General features: G+C 41.3%; 1 protein-coding gene across 1 annotated transcript in view; it reads right to left on the bottom strand.

Annotated features, from left to right (window-relative positions):
• Positions 1–621: 621 nt before the first annotated feature.
• The window catches only part of LOC106136854 (laminin subunit alpha lam-3), a 148665-nt gene continuing 126681 nt past the window's right edge, over positions 622–22605 (bottom strand). The window contains exons 27-53 of the mRNA XM_013337515.2: positions 22173–22357; positions 21372–21633; positions 20688–20859; positions 19989–20198; positions 19215–19723; positions 18613–18849; positions 17925–18163; positions 17230–17459; positions 16574–16858; positions 15885–16051; positions 15210–15377; positions 14437–14591; positions 13866–14117; positions 13405–13576; positions 12536–12695; positions 11875–12119; positions 10940–11126; positions 9398–9513; positions 8582–8757; positions 7403–7535; positions 6872–7021; positions 5817–5948; positions 4930–5082; positions 4548–4689; positions 3814–3986; positions 2463–2694; positions 622–1410 (exon numbers count right to left, since the gene is read on the bottom strand). Of these exons, the coding sequence (XP_013192969.2) occupies positions 1268–1410; positions 2463–2694; positions 3814–3986; positions 4548–4689; positions 4930–5082; positions 5817–5948; positions 6872–7021; positions 7403–7535; positions 8582–8757; positions 9398–9513; positions 10940–11126; positions 11875–12119; positions 12536–12695; positions 13405–13576; positions 13866–14117; positions 14437–14591; positions 15210–15377; positions 15885–16051; positions 16574–16858; positions 17230–17459; positions 17925–18163; positions 18613–18849; positions 19215–19723; positions 19989–20198; positions 20688–20859; positions 21372–21633; positions 22173–22357 (5385 nt within the window). The 3' untranslated portion in view covers positions 622–1267. The remainder of the gene's footprint in view (positions 1411–2462; positions 2695–3813; positions 3987–4547; positions 4690–4929; positions 5083–5816; positions 5949–6871; positions 7022–7402; positions 7536–8581; positions 8758–9397; positions 9514–10939; positions 11127–11874; positions 12120–12535; positions 12696–13404; positions 13577–13865; positions 14118–14436; positions 14592–15209; positions 15378–15884; positions 16052–16573; positions 16859–17229; positions 17460–17924; positions 18164–18612; positions 18850–19214; positions 19724–19988; positions 20199–20687; positions 20860–21371; positions 21634–22172; positions 22358–22605) is intronic.

Here is a 22605-nt window from a genome sequence, read left to right as displayed (position 1 = left end):
TATCTTTCGTTATGAGGTGTGTATCGAGACTTAGTCTATTAAGTTTAAATGCATTTCTATAAAAACATTCATTATGCACAATTATTACCTTATAATATTTACATTATTTCCTATAAAATACTGGTATCATTTATAACACCAAAAACAACCTGTAAAAGTAGCTTGATCTGACACCAGGATAAAAATATCTATGACGTAAGAGCGAAAACATATACTATAAAATGTAGTTTTGACATTCATTACAAAAGATCAAGTTAATTTTACAAATGGTATCTATTGAATTCAAAAAGAGAACAGTATCTTTGTTTATCTTGATTGCATTTCTAGTCGCAATCTTTCTAAATAATCTTATATATTTAACATCGATCTAATAAGGAGGAATTAAGTACGACATATTTACAACATTTCTGTTGTTGTCATTGTCATTTGTCTACAGATGCTTAAATAGCCTCTAAAAGTAGCCTCCTACGGCTTTTTTTACATTGTATCAATAAATTGTGTTACGAGTTAAAGCGCCATTTATTTAAGTACATTAAACGTTACGTGTCATAAATGCATAATATTTAAAAAAAATAGGAATAATAGTGTTAGTTTTAGGCTATATTCAACCAATTGAAAAAAAAAAAACAGAATAGATTATAATCTACATTGATACTATGGCACGATTTGGTAATTAATAGTAAGGCACTTCTGGCAATACATTATTTTTAATCTTATAAAATTTGCGGTGCTTAAATATTTGAAATCGTATCTTATTTTGTCTCGAAGGTGGTTTCCAAAAATCTAATTTTATCATCATTGAATCATCTGCCATTATTAATTATATATAATTTATAACGTCTCTCCTATACCTTTCATTAATCTATTATCGTTCAATTAGGTCTTACAATATACGTTCTACTTCTACTACTAGAAGTGCAGATCATTATATCTCTTCTTCCAACATTCCCATTATTATATCTCTTTCTAGTCATGCTCAGATTCATTTATTGCAAGTCACAAGTTTAAAAATGTTACAAAGGTATTAAAGTTAAATACCGTGGCCTCAAGAGATAGGTGCACCACCTCCCCTTGATTGCTGTACGGGAAGTGCCCAGATATCTTCAGAGCCGTGTGTACTACTGACGCCTTGAAAGTGCACTGCAAACGTTAATCTATTTCCCCAAGACATATTCTCTTTAAAATAAAGTTTCTTTACTTTCATAAGGCTTATGTTTTTATTTCTTTACTTTTATAAGGTTTACTCCTCTGCGGTTTGCTCCCTTAGTCACTGCACGGGACACGAGTCGAGCAGTACATTGTGCGTGGCCTCCATCTCGGTCCAGTCCCGTCTCGTGCTCGCCACGGTCACGTCTCGGAGACAGCCCTTGAAGTTCTCGTGGGCTATCTCGCCGACGTCTGCGGCGCCTTCTGTAAGAGTGGAATTATTTTTTTTTTATAAAATACTAGCTGTGCTGTGTGTAACTCTTTGTCCGCGTGGAATAGTTGTTTTGGGCTACATTGAATCCCTCAAGGATGAATAATTTTCCCCGTTTTTTTTCACATTTTCCATGATTTCTTCGTTCCTAATAGTTGTAGCGTGATGTTATATAGCCTTAAGCCTTCCTCGATAAATGGTCTATTCAACACAGAAAGAATTTTTCAATTCGAACCAGTAGTTTCTGAGATAAGCGCGTTCAAATAAACAAACTCTTCAGCTTTATAATATTAGTATAGATTTATTTGGTAGGGTCGCCATGTTAATGCTGGCTGAAGATTTTTTGTGCTAAAATATAACTAATTTTTCTAACTTAAAGTAACTTGTATTAACAGGCCACACATATTTACTTAATATCAGGTCATGCTGAGTGGTAAACTTTCCACGATAATTAAGGTGATTTTTAAAGATCTTAGCTGGTAGTCCTTCACATCACACCAAACCTCCACATAGAGTGATACTCCTTGTAAAGTCGAAATAGAATATAGTTTTGTTTGGTCGAGTTGGAACAACATGACAGAGGCATAATGTCTAAAAAATGCTGATAGAATGCGAAGAGTGAATAGTCTTTTCTGACAGTCGATAGGATCGTGATTATGGAATACCAGACTTTTGTAAAGGGAGGATGCAACCGGGATGGTTTGAGTGAGGTGCCTGGTTAAATGCGTGGTGCAGAAAGGCACAGGTTCGAATCCCCCCTCAGCCATGTGTGGCCACCAATGACTATTGACCAGAAGTTATGTACCTACATTAGTTTGTATGTATACTAACCGATGCTCTTACGGTGAGGGATGATCGATCCAATACGGGTTAGGTTTACCTGCAAAGGTTTCAGAGGTCACATGGCACTCGCTTGTGTAAAACCCCGACTCACCCAATCCAGGATCCATGGTCAAAGGCATACCCCGAGCTCCTCTCCAGACTGATGAGGATGCAACCGGGATAATCATCAGAAGGAATGATGAAGAAACTCGACTATCTTTACCTGGCAGCCCACCAATATAGAGTGGTCCCCTCTGGCTTTGCGTAGGCTCATCAAGCAGGGGTCCAGCATCAGCTCTCCTCAGCGCCGGCCCGCCATCCAGCGACAATGAGAGGGTCCCGCGGGAAACCCTGGCAGAGACCGTGTGCCAGGCGTTGTCGCACAGAGCGCGGCCGCCCGTCACCCACTCTGTGCCGGCCTGGTTGTTGCCAAGCGACTGCCGGGTTAGCATCACCTGGGATATTAGAAATAGTTTTAAATACATACATACATATGGTCACATCTATATCCCATGCGGGGTAGACAGAGCCAACAGTCTTGAAAAGACTGAATGGCCACGTTCAGCTATTTGGCTTAATGATAGAACTGAGATTCAAATAGTGACAGGTTGCTAGCCGATCGCCTAAAAGAGGAATCCTAAGTTTATAAACCTATCCCTTAGTCGCCTTTTACGACATCCATGGGAAAGAGATGGAGTGGTCCTATTCTTTTTTGTAATGGTGCCGGGAACCACACGGCGCATAGTTTTAAATGGTTGAAAAATTTGAAGGATGAAGGTTGAAGTTACATTTCAAGGGGCAAGAAATGCCGTGTGGTTCCTGGCACTTTGGAATAGGACTTCGCCATCTCTTTCGCATGGATGTCGTAAAAGGATTTTGGGATTATTCTTTAAGGCGATTGGATGTCACTATTTGAATCTCAATTCCATCTTTAAGCCATACAGCTGAAAGTGGCCTTTCAGTCTAAATGAGACTATTGGCTCTGTCTACCCTGTGAAGGATAAAGATGTAATTATATATATAGCTAAATATATTCTACCTACATTTCTGGATTCATTTTGTCCTTGTCATCTGAAACCCGCTAAAGTTAACCTCTGTAAACATTGAATCCACTATAAATAGTGCCGTATGGTTCCGGGCACCATTACAAAAAAGAAAAGGACCACTCCATCTCTTTCCCACGGATGTCGTAAAAGGTGACTAAGGGATATGCTTATAAACTTGGGATTCCTCTTTTAGGCGATGGGCTAGCAACCTGTCACTATTTGAATCTCAATTCTATCACTAAGCCAAACAGCTGAACGTGGCCTATCAGTCTTTTCAAGACTGGTGGCTCTGTTTACCCCGCTAGGGATATACCTAGATGTGATCATATGTATGTATGTATGTATAAATATATATATATATATACTCGATGTAGCAAAAATCATCTTCAATTTAATATATATATGTGAATACCGAATCGCCATCGAAACAAGTGGCTTGGCTTTCTTTCATTTCTCAGAAACACGGAATCATCATAAACAGTAAGAAGATGGTATGTTATGAAGATTACTTATCACTTAAGAACCCACCTGTCCATCTCTCAATTCCAGCAGCAAAGTGTTGGAAGCCACTAGCACGCCGCTGGGCTTGGCTGAGCGGAACTGGAGCCGCAGCTCCAGCGCCTCCGCCCCCTCGCCCTCCCCCCCGGCCGCCCCCGCCGGGCCCCACCACCACGAGCTGGACCACGTCGCGTACGCATCACCTGGAAGTTATCATTGTTAAGATCGTGGGTGGGAACTTTTTTTTTACTGCAGAAACTACATTTGTACTGTACAACCTGACTACAGAAACATTTGTTATAATCGTTTGTTACAATTTATGTGTATACCTAACTTTTTTTATTGTAGGGCCTACCTTTATACTGTACAACCTGACTACAGAAACATTTGTTATAATAGTTTTTGTGATAATTTATTGAATTTTTTAAGGAACGTTGGAACTCGTTTCACGATCTGTGCCGTGCGGTTCCCGGCACCAATAGAAAAAAGAATAGGACCACTCCATCTCTTTCCTATGCATGCTGTAAAAGGCGACTACGAGATAGCTTATAAACTTGGGATTCTCCTTTTAGGCGATGGGCTAGCAACCTGTCATTATTTCAATCTCAATTCCATCATAGGCCACACAGCTGATAACGTAGCCTATCAGTCTTGTCAAGACTGTCGACTCTGTCTGCCCCGCAAGGGATATAGACGTGATTATATGTATGTATGTATTTTAATTTGTTTGCTGGGATAGATGAAACCTTCAGATTGTTATTTACCTGCGAAGTAGGCCCCTCTCTCGATGTTCGGGAAACACTGTCCCAGCGCGTGGTGGGACTTGGTGTCTCTCACCAGTTCCTCTTGTCTCCCCCCCACCACCACACGGCGCACACAGCCGCGGAAACCACCCAATCGGACTATCTGAAAATAAATATAAATATATTCTTTCATTGAGCCAAACAGCTGAACGTGGCCTATCAGTTTTTTCAAGACTGTTGCGTTCTCATTGCGTTCTCCACAAACTCCTGGCAGTTGCAGTATTTTTATGATGGTTCTCGCATGCCGTCTACTATCATGACCTTGGGGATATTCAACCAAGATACGTGGTCATCATTCAAGTACACTAACGGATCTATAGAAAGAGATAGCAGTAAAATTTACCGAGTTAGGTATATGCGGCATGAGTGCCGCGTAGCCGGCGGGCAGCCCGCCCACGTAGAGGCGGTGCGCGCGCGCCGCCGCCGCCGCGTGCGCGCGCGCCGCCGCCGCCCCGCTCGACAGGGAGATGCGGCCGCGCCAGATTCGCACTGATACCTGGATTGACAAGTTTAAAAAAGATAATATTTTATTATTCTGCATGTTTAGAAATTTGGGTTTCTTTTTCACGCGATGAGTTAGCAATGACCTGAGGTCCCGGGTTCGAATCCCGGCCAGGGCATAATGAGAAAAAAGCTTTTTCTGATTGGCCTGGGTCTTGGATGTTTATGCTATATGTATAAGTATTTTTTATAAAAAATATAATTTCGTTGAGTTAGTATCTCATAACACAAGTCTCGAACTTACTTCGAGGCTAACTCAATCAATGTAATTTGTCCCTTATATATTTATTTATATTTATGCTAGCCATTACTATATTACTCTTTTTAAGACTGTTAGCTCTGTCGTAACTATACGTGACGTGACTATATGTATGTACCTGTGTATGTAGTTGAGATACATAAGTTAGTCCGTCCGAAAGAGAACAAAAAGGGAGTCAAGAAAGGGAGTCGGTTGGATGTGAAAAACGAGAGCTAGGCAGTCCATCTGTGATTTGGTTGTATAACCCAAAGATTGGGGAATAACGTTAAAGAGTTATAAGCTAGGAAGGGAAAAGTCCAAATGGAATATTAATTTGGCTGCCTAGAACACCAATATAAATACATACCTATATATTTATTTCTGATGATATGTTTTTATTAAAATTTATAATGTAAGTACTTAAACTAAGCCAAAGAGAAAGTTAAGAAAAAGAGACAAAAGTATTATAGCAATATAATCAGAACACATACCGTCCTCCAAACGCCATCCGCCACGGATTCTGTCAGCAATAACTCTTTTCGCCTGCGCCCGCGCACCACCAGTCGCAGTTTCCCTTCGCGGATCATCAGTGCCGTGTAGTGTTTAGGCTTCGTCTTCGAACCCTAGATAAATGTTTTAAATTTATATATATATATATATATAATTCAGTTATAACGTTTGTTGCAACAACAGAGACAGCTGAAAAAAGGTCTCATCCCCCCTACCCACAATATAAAATGTCTTTCTCCCTAAGATACCATGGTCTCTATGTCCAGGGTATCCAGAGTATCAGGGTAGATATATATTGATGGTTAAGTGTTAATCTCAATGCGGCGTGGTTGATTATTCTAGAAACTCTTGACGATACGTCGTAAGTAGTTTTGACACTATAAACTAGATGGCGTTATTCGTTAAGTTTTATGTCCCTTGCTAAAAGATGGCCTGACCTGTACTGTTCGGGAATTGAAATATCATTTCGACGTTGTCGCGTACAGATTCAATAGCTTTTTTATACAGACATTTTTGTAAATAGGAGTGTTTTCGCGAGTGTGTGATTCAACAAGCACATTCCACTTTTAGTGCGTGTATTATAGTACGAGTAAGTATATACTAACCGGCTATTTTCCATACGATACCATGGTCTTTTGTTGTTAAGTTGTGAAGTTGACGTTGTTGAAGAAAATACTGCAGTTTAGTTTGTTACCGCTTCTTTGTTACGCCTTGGAAACGGCAGTAAACTTAGTTTTAAATAATTTATTTGACGTCAACCAAAGTTGTGAAACCAAAAGATTTGACAATTATTAAGCGATATGAAGTATCACTACATAGTATAAAACAAAGTCGCTATTTTAGTCTGTTTGTCTGTATGCTTAAATCTTTAAAATTACGCAACGGATTTTGATGCGGTTTTTTGTAACAGGTAGAGTGATTCAAGAGGAAGGTTTCTATGTATAATAACATTTATAATTTTGCACCCGTGCGAAGCCGGGGCGGGTCGCTAGTCCTATAATATAGAATAAAAAAATTGAATTAATGAAACACTTACCGGTATAAGGACGAGCAGTCCATCAGGCCTCATCGTCCTGAACTGCAGAGACAGCTGTAACCTATTGTTGGGAAGCAGCCTCAGGGCGGCGTGGCTGCCCGCAGCGTCCCCAAACTTGGCCGCTCCACCTTCTACAGCGTATGATGGCGTCTGTTGAATTATGAAAACATTATTATGAAATAATGATAGGAAAAGTTAAGCTTGTTGGTTTGTTTTGTTTGTATCGTGTGGTTCCTGGCACCAAGAATAAAAAAGTGTCACAATCAATCACTATAATTAAGTCAAATAGCTGAACGTGGCCATTCAGTATTTTCAAGACTGTTGGCTCTGTCTTCCTCGCAAGGGATATAGACATGACTATATGTATGTATGTATGTTATATTTTGCCACTCTTTTGGCAAAGCCTCCTCCTTACTTCTTTCTACGTTTCTATTCATCTAGTTATATCTAATTGAAGACACAACGAGACACATGATTGATTTTGACTAAGATTACTTAATCTCAACTTATGTTAATTGTGGTGTAAATTACCTTAGTGCATCCTGCAGCATCGGGCTGTGCCTGTAGCGCCCTGGGCTCGGTGTGGGGCTCGTTTTGGGGTTCGTTGTCTGCTCGCCCCAACGCCGCTCCGCTCCACTCGATTGCTGTTTCGAACCCTAATAGTCTGTTAATAAAATTAATCAATTAATATTAGTGCCGTGTGGTTGCCGAGACCAATAGAAAAAAAGAATAGGACCACTCCATCTCTTTAGAATAGAATAGAATAGAATAGATTTATTTTCAAAATTGGATACAAGGTATCACTTGTTGACGTCACATAACTTAAATTTAATTATAACTACTACCACTCTTTCCCATGGATGTCGCAAAAGGGGGCTAAAGGATATGCTTATAAACTTGGAATTCTTCATTTAGGCGATGGGCTAGCAACTTGTCACTATTTGAATCTAAATTCTATCTTAAAGCCAAACAGCTGAACGTGGCCATTCAGTCTTTCCAAGACTGTTGGCTACCCCACAAGGGATATAGACGTGACCATATGTATGTATGTATTTCTAAATCTCCACGTTTCTGTGACTGAGATGCGGAAGCGAAAGTAGTATGCAGGGATCGTAGCATGTGGGAAGATGTAGTTACTGCCTACCCCTTTGGAAAAGAGGCGTGATTTATGTAGGTATGTTAATTGGGAACCTATAGACTTTCAACAAGACATTGAATATTTTCAGTTGCGTATAAAAATATGTCTACCAACTTTCAGGTGACCCTCGCGCGGGCAGCTCTCTTGCGCAGCGTATTGCTATTGCAATACAGCGCGGGAATGCTGCCTGCGTGTTGGGAACCCTTCCGAGGGGTCAACTTTTTAATAATTATCTTTTTTGTTTATAATTTTGAATTAGTTTTTTATTATTAAATACTAGAGGCCCCCCGCGACTTCGTCCGCATGGACACCCTATTAATCTCGCGTGAACTCCGGAATAAAAAGTAGCTTTTATGTTATTCTGGGTCTTCAGCTACCTACATACCAAATTTCGTCATAATCAGTTCAGTAGTTTTTGCGTGAAAGAGTAACAAACATCCATACTGACATACTCACAAACTTTCGCATTTATAATATTATTAGGATAATTATACTTAAGTTATGTTTTAGTAACTACCACCTTTCTGTTTCATTCAAAAACCTATAGAAGAATTTTTATTTTTTAAACTCACTGCGTGTCAACGATGACATCGGCTATAGTGCCAGTGAACCCCGAGGATACCTTCGGCCCCGGCCCGACGTATCCACTCGGCAGACCCCCGACGTAGAGGGCCCGGGGTCTGGCCGCGAAAGCGGGCCCCGAGAGGGGTCCGGAGAGAATTCGTTCGCCGTCTACCCACATTTCTAGCTGGAATAAAACATATTGTAATTGTTATTGTTGATTGTTTAGAGATTGATGTTACTTTTTTTTATTGTATTAGTGTTTTGTATCTGTGAGGACCTATAATTGACCATTTGTTTTACATATGTGGCGCTATTTTTTGTAAACGATTGTTGATCTTCCAAATAAATAAATATGGATCACATACATAGATATAAAAATATATGAATAGACCGAAAGGCCACCTTTAGCTGTAGCCGTGTGGTTCCCGGCACGAATAAAAGAAGAATATGACCACTCCATCACTTTCCCATGGATGTCGTAAATGGCGACTAAAGAATGGGCTTATAAACTTGATATTCTTCTTTTAGGCGATGGGCTAGCAACCTGTCACTATTTGAGTCTCAATCCTATCATTAAGCCAAATAGCTGAACGTGGCCATTTAGTGTTTTCAAGACTGTTGGCTCTGTCTACCCCGCAATGGGGATGAAGACGTGACCATATGTATGTGTGTAGGATATATGTATATACATATATCGCCCAAGATCCCTCATTGTTTCCAAAATTGCAACCGATTAAAAACCATATGTATATATGTAGGTATATCGCGCAAGATCACTCATTGTTTTCAAACTATTAATAAATAACAATAAATTAAAATCCTACCTGTTTATGCGACCTCATCAGCTTGACCACATGCAGCCGGCGGTCGTCGTACCTCGTCCCGTTGCTGCGGAGCTTCAAGTCTTCCTTGCCTGCTGATGCGGTCACCTCCAGCTCACCTGGTGAACGAAAGGAATTCAATATTAATTCATTCATTTGACGGCCTCTGTGGCGCAGCGGTAGTACGCTTGTCTGTGGCTCCGGAGGTCCCGGGTTCGAATCCCGGCCAGGGCATGATGAGAAACGAACTTTCTCCGACAGGTCTGGGTCTTGGATGTTTATCTATACAAGTATTTATTACAAAATATAGTATCGTTGAGTTAGCATCTCGTAACACAAGTCTCGAACTTACTTTGAGGCTAACTCAATCTGTGCAATTTGTCCCGTATATATTTATTTATTTATTATGTTTGTGAACGGTTATGTACTGACACTACACATCGATTATGACGCACTAAGGGATGTCCCTTATGACTTAGACAGAGCTAACAGACTCAATGTAACGTTTAGTTTGTACATACATATATATGGTCACGTCTATATGCCTTGTGGGGTAGACAGAGCTAACAGCCTTGAAAAGACTGATAGATAGGCCACGTTCAGCTATTTGGCTTAATGATAGAATTGAGATTCAAAAAGTGACAGGTTGCTAGCCTATCGCCTAAAAAAGAATCCCAAGCTTGTAAGTCTATCCCTTAGTCGCCTTTTACGACATCCATGGGAAAGAGATGGAGTGGTCCTATTCTTTTTTGTATTTTTACCGGGAACCACACGGCACAAATGTGTGTGTTTAGTTTGTTTAATCTTTTTTATTTTATATAACTAAACTAGACATGTATATCTAAGAAGATGGCCCAGCTCTTTACGAAAGCAGCTGGGTATAGAATATAGCAGAGCAAGATTAAAATGGTGCACGCTGTTATTTATGAAATAAAACTCATTCGAGCTTCGATTGCATGATGACGCCATCACAACTGTTTTATTGTATCCCCGTTACAAACTGTTTTATTCTATATCTCTTGACAATGACATTGACAGTCATAGATAATTAATCATATGACACACACGCTACTAAGATGCCATGCCCCTTTCATTGTTGCCTCTTCCACTTTTGCAGCATTGGATAGTGCCTCCACTTAGCTATGTCTTCGACAAACGAAGAGTACTTAAAGTTTATTGGCCAGCATCAGCTCCAAAATTGAGAATTTCCAATATACTTTCTTCTCTCGTGACGTTAAATAGCTGGCACTTTCTTCTTTCAGAGTAGCAGACGACATCGTTAATGATTCCATTTGGTCATACATCAACCCTGATGTCGACAAGCCGGGAACATTTTCCCTACATTCTTCTTTGTTTCTGGTGACGTCAGTCCAGTTCTTACCTCTTTCTGAGTAGCAGACGCCATCCTAAATGAGTCCATTTGCTTACATATACCCTGTTTTGTCAAGCTGGTAACATTTCCCCTACATTCTTTCTTTCTAGTGACCTCAATCCAGCACTTTCCACCTCCTGAGTCAGAATGAAGATCTAAAGTCATTCACTTACCATCGACCATCATTAGCGCCAGATGATGCTTATCATCGTCATCATCAGGCGAGGACGGCGCCCGGTACAGCAGCAAGCCGGACGGTGCTCGGGAACTGAACGCCAAGCCCACGGCTCCTCTGCGCCGGACCGTTGGTGAAGGGAGCTCCACTGAGCCGGCGCCTTCGAATACAGCTGAACGGAGGACCTGGGATTGCGTGGGAATGGTTAGCCAATAATTACGATTTTGTATTCAGAATCCATCTCTTTTCCATGGGTGTCTTGATGATGAGTCTTATTTTAGGCGATGGGCTAGCATACATAGTACATACATAAAATCACGCCTCTTTCCCGGAGGGGTAGGCAGAGACTACATCTTTCCACTTGCCACGATCTCTGCATACTTCCTATGGGCTAGCAACCTGTCACTATTTGAATTTCAATTCTAACGTTAAGCCTAACAGCTGAACGTGGCCTATCAGTCTTTCAAGACTGCCGGCTCTGTCTATCCTACAAGGGCTATAGACGTGATTATATGAATGAATTCAGAATCAAACGATTTGGATGGAATTGTCAACTAGTGTAATTAAGCCCTTTATTTAGGATAACAATTTTTGTAATTCTCACTCAATTACACCTTTAATGAGTGTCAACCCATAATGTGTTGATGTGTCTTTCTAAGCACGTAATGAATGATATTTTCGCTACTGTATGTTATATGTGGGTTAGATACTTGTGTATTAGGATACTATGTGGGCTAGATAAGTGTTTATTTCCCAATTTTGCCCAAATTCCTTCAGTGAAATATAAAAGAAAAAAAGAAAATACTTTCACACAAGGACAGTACGTAAGTCAGTAAGTACAAGGAAATTATTTTCCGGTTTGATTAGAACTAATAACTGCTACTGTGTTTTAGCTTACTTTACGCTGCTCTGCTTAACCATACAGTTACTCACCCTAGTCCCACAATTAGGCTCCACAGCATGTCTCGTGGGCGTATCCATCAGGTTATACCCTTCTCTGTCTACCGATACAGCTCCCAGGCAGCCCAACAGTGGGGGTGCGGGGGCCTCCACCCCCGCCCCTGGGGGCAGCCCCCCCACCCAGTAGGGGGAGCTGGTGAGGTCCGGCAGCGCGGCCGCAGACTGAACCGGGGGAGAAGGCGAGCCCAGGGTTTCCTCGCCGTTCACACGCAGGCTGCCTGCCGATCATATGTATTAGTATTCCATGAAGAAAAAGTGAAGTGAACATTTTAATATTTAATTTCAGGGTGCAACTGGCAACATTCAAGGATGGAAGACGGAATTCAAGAAGGTTAGTAAAAATTCAATTTTTCATAATTTTATCAGCTTTGCGGCTATTTTCTGAATTATGGACACATTTAGAATACTTTATACAGAGAGCTTTATACAGCTTGACCAAATCGACACTCTCAGATACCAGGTTACCATGACTGCAGTTGGGTTAAGTTCCTGTCAAGGGTCTCAAAGATCCGACAATTCATGTGATTACCTGACTAATTGCAAACAATTGATCATTGTCAATAGTAAATCTGACGCTCCTGGTAGTTCTTCCTTGGCAACAACACCAGGATGCTGATGATCCCGACGAGCGTACCTTTCTCCAGCTTGTTTCCAGCGAAGACCCTGATAGCTTGCACGTGAGCTGGCTTCCCGTCGCAGTGCTGGCCTCCCGCCGTGATTTCCAGCCGGGACCCGCTGTATTGAACGGAGAACACCACGCGGCATGAACGAAGCCATACCGATATTGACCGGTTCTGGAAATACGAGTATAGGATTTCTGAACTGCAACCTTACTCGTCCAGTTTCAAGAGCTTAGAAGCCATGCCAGTTATCAAATTTGATTTTATGGAAGGATTGTTGCAAAAGTACCCGAAACCGCCGAGCTTGCATGAAGAGAGTTATGAATGTGGATGAAGCGAAGGAAGTGTGCAGAGATCGCGGCAAGTGGAAGGAGGTAGTCTCTAACTACCCCTCCGGGAAAGAGGCGTGATTTTATGTATGTATGTATTTTTCGTAAATACGAAACACGTATCCCTGCTAGAAATATATGAAAAAAAGGGAAAGCCATTGTCCAGTTCTAGGACACGACCATGGAATGGGATTGATTACCATGTGGTCGTTTCAAGTGTATTTATGACAATTCAAAACTATGACTAAGGGATAGGCTAAACAACTTAGGATTCTACTTAAAAGCCGGGTTTAATATGCTAACGTAGCCTTTCAGTCTTTGTGAGACTGTTGCCTGAGATAAAGATGTGATTGTATTTATTATGTAATTACTACTGAAAACCATAACCGAAACCGCCGAGCTTGCATGAAGAGAGTTATGAAAGTGGATGAAGCGAAGGAAGTATGCCGAGATCGTGGCAAGTGGAAAGATGTAGTCTCTGCCTACCCCTCCGGGAGAGGCGTAATTTTATGTATGTATGTATGCAACTACTGAAATGACAACCAATGACTTACATTAGCAGCATCCAAAGCCATGAAGAGCAGCGCGTCCCGATCTCTGGTCCTGAAGGTGAGCGCGAGGCTGAAGTGTCTCCTGTCCGGGGCTCGGAGTGAGGACCTCTTCAGCTCCACGTAGCCGCCGCCCAGCCACGCCAGGGCGGCCAAACCACCACGAGATCCCACCCATCTGATAGTAAAATTATATCTTTAACTTCAGTCCATTGTTTTGTGATTAGTGAACAAAGCTAAAGCAAAGTGCCGTGTGGTTTCCGGCATTATAGAATAGAACCACTTCATACCTTTCCATGGATGTCATAAACTTAGGATTCCACTTGTTGGCGATAGGCTAACAACCTGTTACAATTTGAATATCAATTCCATCAAAGGGCCACACAGCTGAACGTGGCCTATTAGTCTTTCAAGACTGCTGGCTCTGTCTGACCAGATTTAGATATGATTATATGGTATAAACTAACCTTTGAGTACAACCAGTGCATTTCGCCTCCTTCGGCTGCTCAGCAAAGTTCCACAGCCCCACCACACTATCGTCCGTATGTAAGGAATGTACACACGCTGGCAGCGCCCAGGTTTCCCCTGGAAGGTCCGGGGGTCCTCCTAGCCATAGCCTGGTCGGCCGTAGCGTGTCAGCCCGGGCTGTGCTGCTGTTGGTGGCTGACACCACTGAGGAACCAGCCCGCTCAATGCGGAGGTGGACAGTGTTCCATATCCTGGAAATCGATTAAGCGTTAAGTTGATGTGCCGTGTGGTTCCCGGCACCAATACAAAAAACTCACCACTCCATCTCTTTCCCATGGATGTCGTAAAAGGCGACTAAGGGATAGGCTTATAAACCTGGGATTCTTCTTTTAGGCGATGGGCTAGCAACCTGTCACTATTTGAATCTCAATTCTATTATTAAGCCAAATAGCTGAACGTGGCCATTCAGTCTTTTCAAGACTGTTGGCTCTGTCTACCCCGCATGGGATATGGACGTGACCATATGTATGTATGTATATGTTACTCTTGTCCTGTAGTCAGTATGCTCACCTTTCAACGTCAACCCTGTAGGTAGTGTGGTCTGTATCATCGTGGGTGGGTTGCAGTAGCTCAGGATGCTGGATGTGACCCTCGCCAGCGCCGAGATCCCAGCGCAAGTGGAGACGCTTGTTGTGGACGAAGAGACGCATGTAGCTCTTCTTGTCCTGGCAACGTTATAAAACCATCAGTTTGCAGATAAAACAGACAGTGCCGTGTGGTTCCCGGCACCATTACAAAAAAGAATAGGACCACTCCATCTCTTTCCTACGGATGTCGTAAAAGGCGACTAAGGGATAGGCTTATAAACTTGGGATTCCTCTTTTAGGCGATGGGCTAGCAACCTGTCACTATTTGAATCTCAATTCTATCACTAAGCCAAACAGCTGAGCGTGGCCTATCAGTCTTTTCAAGACTGGTGGCTCTGTCTACCTCGCTAGGGATATAGACGTGATAATATGTATGTATGTATGTTGCAGATAAAAGGGCACGCAATCGGAGCTGATGAGAATATTTTTAGTGGATAATCATCATTCTGAAGATAGTTCTTGCCGTAAAGTGTAATATACCGGATAGGAGCGTACGAGTACGATCCAGTATCTTAATTCGGTAGAATTTCGGATGGCAGAAGTTGTAATGAACGACCTAATTCAAGTATATAAAGACTACATTTTGTGATGATGTTCACTGTGGAGTAGGCCACTTAGGCTCAAAAAAAAATAATCATTATTATCACAAGTTTAGTATAACAGCAAATTTTGCCAGCCTTCTAAAACAGAAGTTACCTGCATCTTCTCTTCTCCAGCCAAATACAACAGCACACCGTCTCGAACCGCTCCATCGAAGGACAACGCTAGTGACAGGCGCGTCACTGAGGGAGAGTGAGAGCGCAGGACATAGGACCGAGCACACCCTGGTCCTGGCCCAGAGGCTGACGTCAGTGATACCGATATCTGGAAGGTATATGATGGAATTTCAAAATTGTGATAGAATAGAATTTTTCTTTAGTGTCGTGTGGTTCCCGGCATTAAAATAGGACTCGGTCTCTTAGCAATGTCATAAAAGGCGACTAAAGGCCAATAAACTTGGGATTCTTTTTATAAGATGATGGTGTTGCAAGCTGTCACATTTGATCTCAATTTCATTATAAAGCGATACAGCTGAACGTTGTATTTTCAATGTATGTAGAATTTACAAAAATCCTTCATCTTCCTGAGAAGATATCTAAATTTCTTTCATTTTTTTATTATCATTCACAAATCACACATGAAGTCCACAAGACATAACCTTCAGATTCAAATTTCCACCTTTTATCAGCCTGTTTAAGTCTAGCGTAAGATCATCGGACTTTTGGTCGATTGGCTAGAAAAAAAATTTTTTTTTTTTGATCCAGTGAGACCAGTACCATCTTCATCATCTACGTCATTACTAGATGAACAGTTGGTAAGTGTGAAACTCACTGTCTGCGCAGCATGTTTAGCCCTGGCCACAGCGTCCTTCAGGGCGGTGAGAGCAGGTTCTCTCCGCGCAGCCGCCGCGGCGTGCTCGCGTGCGCGTGCGCCGGCCGCCCCCGCCAACGCCTGAGAAAGCTCTGCACCACGGACTGTATTACTGCTGATTTGGGACACTACAACCAAAAATAGAAGTGTTATAAAAATTACGATTACTGGTACAATAAAAAAATAATTAAGAAATAATAAGAAAAAATTAAGGACTCTTGACTCCTGGTAAAGGGTCAGGTCAAGAGTACTCAAAACCGCCGAGCTTGCGTGAAGAGAGTTATGAATGTGGATGAAGCGAAGGAAGTTTCTGGCTACCTTTTTTGTTTTGTTCGAAAAAAAGTAACACATTTATATTGACGAGAGTTAGACAGTGATTTGTTACTGAGGCGATAATTGTAATAGATTTTTAAACAAGGAGGGAATATTTTATAGTTAAACATCCAAACATCTATGCTTTGTCTAAATAGTTTACACTATTGACGTCCTCCTTAGCTATATATTTAGAACAGTATTGTAAAATTGTTCTTAAATTGTTCAATACCCTGTATTGAACCTGCCTAATTTTCAATTAGTTTCTTTTTTTTTACTTAATCATATTATTTGTTATTTATACCCAATTTTGTTTCCATTATTTTAAAAGGGCTTACCATGCTCTTGCGCCGCCCCTAGCGCCGTATCCCCATGCCTTTGCAGATCAGCCAACTGCCTCCTCAGCTGGTACCTCATCTTCTGCCTCAGCTCACTGGCTTCATCATACAATGCTCTCGTGGTCACGAACACCCTGTCAGCTTGTTTGCCAGCCGCTGCTAAAGTGGCACTGACTGAGGCTCGAGGAGTCGCTCCTAGTTCGCGTTCGGCCCAGCCCAAACCTCGAAGGGAGACGGAGACGGCGTCTGCTGAACGGACGAGCTGGTCTAGTTGCTTGCGTAGTTCTGGAAGAATTAAGTTTTATCATAAAACATACATACATATGTTGTCGTCTATATCCCTTGTGGGGTAGACAGAGCCAGCAGTCTTGAAAAGACTGAATGGCCACGTTCAGCTGTTTGGCTTAATGATAGAATTGAGATTAAAATAGTAACAGGTTGCTAACCCATCCCAAGTTTGTAAGCCTATCCCTTAGTCGCCTTTTACGACATCAATGGAAAAGAGATGGAGTGGTCCTATTCTTTTTTGTATTGGTGCCGGGAACCACACGCACGCACATTTTCTATAAAACTCTGCAAGATTTGACATGAAAAACAGATGCGGCAGCCGACGCTGTCGATAAAGCAACATTCAAATAAAAAACGCAATATCATACCTTCAGCCTTCGCCAATACTTCAGCACCTCGCTGCTTCAACAAATCCGATACATCCTTCCCGGACGACGTCACAGGACGAGCGCCCTTCGCTAAAGAGGCAGCAGCCGCCGCTGTCGATAAAGCAGCATCGGCAGATACCGCCGCGTCTCGGAGAGCGTCGGCAACTCCGGACCATGCGCGGGCGGCGGACACGCCCAGTGAGGAGGCTGCGCGTGTGTCGGAGAATAAGCTGAAAATTAATGAAAAAAGAAAGAGGCGTGATTTTATGTATGTATGTATGTTAACGAAAAAATAAATGTTGGTGGCACAATTTGAAGGTTTGAATGCCATTGTGTCTATTACATAATACCTACATACATACATTTGGTCACGTCTATATCCCTTGCGGGGTAGACAGAACCAAAAGTCTTGAATAGACTGAATGGCCACGTTCAGCTATTTGGCTTAATGATAGAATTAAGATTCAAATAGTGACAGGTTGCTAGCCCATCGCCTTATAAAGAATTCCAAGTTTGTAAGCCTATCCCTTAGTTGCCTTTTACGATATCCATGGGAAAGAGATGGAGTGGTCCTATTCTTTTTTGTATTGGTGCCGGGAACCACACGGCACTATTATACTATTATAAATGTGTTATTGTATTACATATTCATGTACCCATTGACATTATTTGTAAAAAAACAAATAAAATTGTACCTTTTATACTGCGTGGCTTTCTCACTCAAATCTGCTACATGTTTTTCCACAGCCTTCAAGTACTTCTCCTTATAAATTGGGGTCAGATTGTACAGTATCCCTTCCTTCTCCTCTGCGGCTATCATCAGTGTGACCAGCTCCGATGCTAATGTAGGGAATTTTATGGCCATCGCTTGTGCCAGTAACATCGCTGAGTAGGTCTCGTCAGTCAAGTTATGAGCCGATAGGGTCGTGATATCCTGCAGTGAAGGAAGATCTATTTTAAGTTATTATGAAGCAATGAAAAATAAATACGTAAGTATTAGATTAAAAGGTTTGCGTTTTGATCAGACTCATGATTAAATTAATTTTTATCACGACTCTGGGTAAATTGGTTTTCTCCACCGGAGTATCCTAGGTTTTAAGTCTCGGTAAGTCAGGTTAATTTTCTACTGCTAAACTTCTTCCTTCTGGCTTTAGTCCCCTAACGACTCTGAAGAGGTGCCCGGGGTACGCCTTTGACTATAGATCCTGGATTGGATGAGTCAGGTTTTTACACCTAAGCAACCTTTTCAGGTATATCTAACCCGTATTGGATCTGAATTTAATATTATCTTAATGAATAAAATGTTTTTTGTACAATAATATTCGTCGATTGAGTTATATCTTATTAATTTGCTACCCTCAGCTATGATTATGACCAGCTCACCTCCAAGACGAGTCTGCATCTCAACCCAGCATCTCTAACAGCAGCCAACCTAGGTCTGATTCCCTTACTCGTCGCTGCTACAGTATCACCGGCTGTCCAAATAACATCAGCTAACTTCGGATATTCATCAGTCTTCTGCTCCCAGTCGTCCATTTTGGTTTGCAGAGCGCGAACGCGTTTAGAGAGATCGTCGAGGCGGTAGTCAAATTCTTGGACCGATGTTGATTGGAGATGTGCCTGTTGTAAAGAAATATAGGTACAATCGGAATGCAAACCTCTTAATCTTTAAAGTAGATGTAATATAAATAATTACTTTGATACAAAAGTCATCGAAAAAACAAGTAGCAAGTTCAGTGAAAGTAATTTGTTTACAAGAACCTTTTGATTTTTATGAATTTATGTATCGAAACACTTTAAGTCGTCTACATTGTCTCAAGCTTGTGCACTTAATGGATGTAAAATAAATCTTTAAAATACACGAAAGTAATGATGACCCTATAAAAGATGAATACGACAGATATCTACAAAATAAACTCAAAAATCTAAAAAAAGGTAATAAAGGATTCTAAGGGAATCCAAAAAGGCTTATAATATCATCTTACCGATTCGAAAACATCATTCGCTCCTCCAAGGTAGTCAATCAATTTGATGTCATTGATATGCCTAAGCAACCTTCTAGCCTCTTTCAGCGCCTTGTGAGCACTAAGATGTCTTTCTCCTCTCGCAAACTCATCTAAAGCTTCAACTTGCTCCCCTATTTTCCTTCTCTGTTTAATAACTTCTTCTAACCCACTCATGCTTTCAAGACTTAACGATCTAGCTTCATCTTGTCTTTTTAATGCTTCAGTCTTATATGTGTTAGTATCAGTAAAAAGTTTGTGTTCATCAGATTCAAGTCTGTGAATTGTGTTGTCAAGATTTCTAGAATTTTCTACGTCTATTTTATAGTTTCTCAGTCTTGTGCGCAGTTCGGTGGCGCTCCGGGAGAATTCTCGCACGGCTGGGAATGGCTTTGGTATACGACTTAGTTCGGTGGGGTTTGCTTGACTGTGTAGGTGGTTCGTTAGTTCTTCAACGGAGTCTAGCAGTGTTTGCGTGCAGTTATCGCATTCTGTAAAAGAAATTTTATTATTAATTTGTACAGTGGACTGTCGAGACATGTACTTTACAAAATTTTTACAGTGACATATCGAGTTTCGTTTTAGGAAGCATATATTTAACAAAAAAAGAAGACTCAAATATCCGTCCTCCATCATGTGAACTGACGAGGTTTACAATTTTCATGTATAAGTGCATTAAATATTTCCGATCTCGAATTCATTCGTGACCAATTTCACTGCACATATAATAATGAAATAAAAAAAAAAAACTCTCACGTTTGCACTCTCCATCTTCCAAGTAAGTCCTAAGCGCGCGACATTTGTCGCACTTGAGTCCGGTCGCGAACGCGCGACAGCGACACCTGCCGGCGTCGTCGCACGCGGCGTGTGTCGCGCCGCTCGGGTCGCAGGCGCACGGTCTACAACTACCGTCGCGCTCGCGGTGCCAGCCTTCTGCGCATTGCTCGCACTCCATGCCAGTGTAGCCTGGTTATTGAAATAAAATATGTGAAAACAGGTTTAGGGAATAGCTTCTTCATCAATTCTATCATCAAGTCAAAAAGCTGAACGGGGCGTATCAGTCTTTTCAAGACTGTTGGCTCTGTCCCGTAAGAGATGTAGACGTGACTACATGTAGGTATGTATGTGTGTATCATCATCATCAACATAATTTCACACACTCAACATAATATAGCTTGTAATAGTGAAAAATGGTTCATTAGGTTTCACCACTAATGAAAATAAGTTTCTACGGATTTTTGTAATTCGCATAAGCTATGTCTAGAGCTAAGTTTAAGGCTCGACCGCTTCCAACGGAAAGATCTGCCAGATCCAGTGTTATGTCTCAAGAACCGACAATGTCGAATGTGAGGTTATATTCATGACCGAATCTGTAGACACTTTCCTCTGGCGATAACCATTAGCCCTCTCAGTAATATGACCTAGAAATATCGTTACAAAGTAGCCAACACTCACCAGGTTTACACAGACACCTGAGCCTTCCCTGGTCAAACTCGCAGGCGTCTGCGAAGTTCCTGGCGCGGGAGGGGCACGGGCAGGCCACGCAGCCCGGGGACACGTGCGGGCTGCCGTGGTAGCCCGGGGCACAGCTCTCGCACCTGGCTCCGCCTGTACCACCGGTACAGTTCTGAGAGATGAAAAACAAATTGTTAATATCAGTAAAAAGAAAACACCTGAAAGTAAAAAGAAGAAGCCCTAACTCAGAAAAAGATAGTAGGCTGAGAAAAGGTGAACATTATTACTACTTTTAGGCGATGGGTTAGCAACCGGTCACTATATGAAATGACTTTATTATAATAAGTAAATGTTACATAAACTAGGGTGCGCTATCACCCACGGTAGGGTTCCCTGTGTTAAGGGTGACAGTCCCAATTCCATCATCAAGCTGAATTTGATTTTCAGGTTTTTATGCGACTTTTCGCTCTGACTGCCCGTGTTGAATCAAGAACTGATTTAAAGTAGTTTCAAGAGCTATGCTGCTGATGCTAAAAATAAATGTAACTTTGCTGGTAAAAACAAGGTTAAAGTTATGGCTGCTTATATTTTGAAATTCTGATAGAATATCGAAAATTGAGCCCCAGGCATACAAGCACTTGAACATACACCAAAGAATTCACAAAGTAGAACTAGTTCACTCACCAAACAAACTCCAGTATCAGGATCACAAGCCGCAGCTCTTCCATTACATTCACACTGCTTTGCTTCTCCTTCCACTGCTATTATAACAGTTCCATTAGTAGAGCTGATTCGTATCCTCTGTTGAGGTAACCAGTATCCTCTGGCTGGTTTCTGGCAGGACTCTGAAGTGTAACCTTCTCTGCAAGCACACCGCTCTACTCCTAGAGCAGCCGCGGTGCGACTTAGACCAGGGATGGCGGTGTCGAGAGATACGTTCAGCAATCTGCGGAAAATATGATTATTTTTTAATTAATTCTCACACATTAGTTGATGAAGTCAAAACAAGTTGAAATTGAAAAACGTTAGGAAGTAATGTTTTGGTTATTAGAGCTGTCAGTTTATCTAAAATAATTGGAATTAATAAAACAATAAAATTTAATCGTAAAATGGATAAAGCAAAGGTAAAACGACAAATGATATGTATGTAACTCAATTAAGAAGCACCTAACTGTTTTATTGAGTTACATACAGTAGATCAGTTACATGAATGTAGATACCCTCTGATATTAAACATAGATTAGTTTGATAATGAACATATTAATTTTTTCATGTAAGTGATATTAAATATGTCTTTATGAGAATAAAAGTCTATAAACCTAAACGTATAAGCGGACCCTTAATTACCCAAAATAGAATAAGTTGAATAAATATCAGACGAAGGCTGTAAACAAAAGGATTATAAAGCTAATTCTAAAATCCAAAGACAATAACTGAGAATGCAATCAGGCGTTATTATGAAAAGTGATTACTTGACAAACTTACAAAGCATGAACATGATCCTTGGCCGTTGGCGCTCTGCTGGTGACCCTTATCAGGACTCGCTGTAGTTTCTGCAATACCACCATCAGCGCAGCACGACTGGCTTTGTTCCCTCTACCACGAACCCACCACAACGACTCATGGAATCTTACGACGTGACTCCCGCTGCTGTTGTCTGCTGGCATGCTCTGGAATCAAATTATCATCATCATGTCAGCAGACTAAATCGAATGCAGGATTCCTTTAGGTCTTCCCATAAAATTGCATCTTAACTAAACATCATCCAAGTAGGTTTTATTTTCAAATTTAAGTTTGTAAAGTACACAAATTCGAATCCGAAATCATAATTTACAATCCAAAATAATGAAAATTTTATCTTTTAAGACCATCCAAATATACGTTTCAGAATAAGTAAGAGTTTTGTATTTGTGGCCTG

This window comes from Amyelois transitella, chromosome 2 (assembly GCF_032362555.1).
Source record: "Amyelois transitella isolate CPQ chromosome 2, ilAmyTran1.1, whole genome shotgun sequence".
Lineage (NCBI taxonomy): Eukaryota > Metazoa > Arthropoda > Insecta > Lepidoptera > Pyralidae > Amyelois > Amyelois transitella.
Note: the sequence above shows the minus strand (reverse complement) of the source record. Positions and strands in the feature narration are given on the sequence as shown.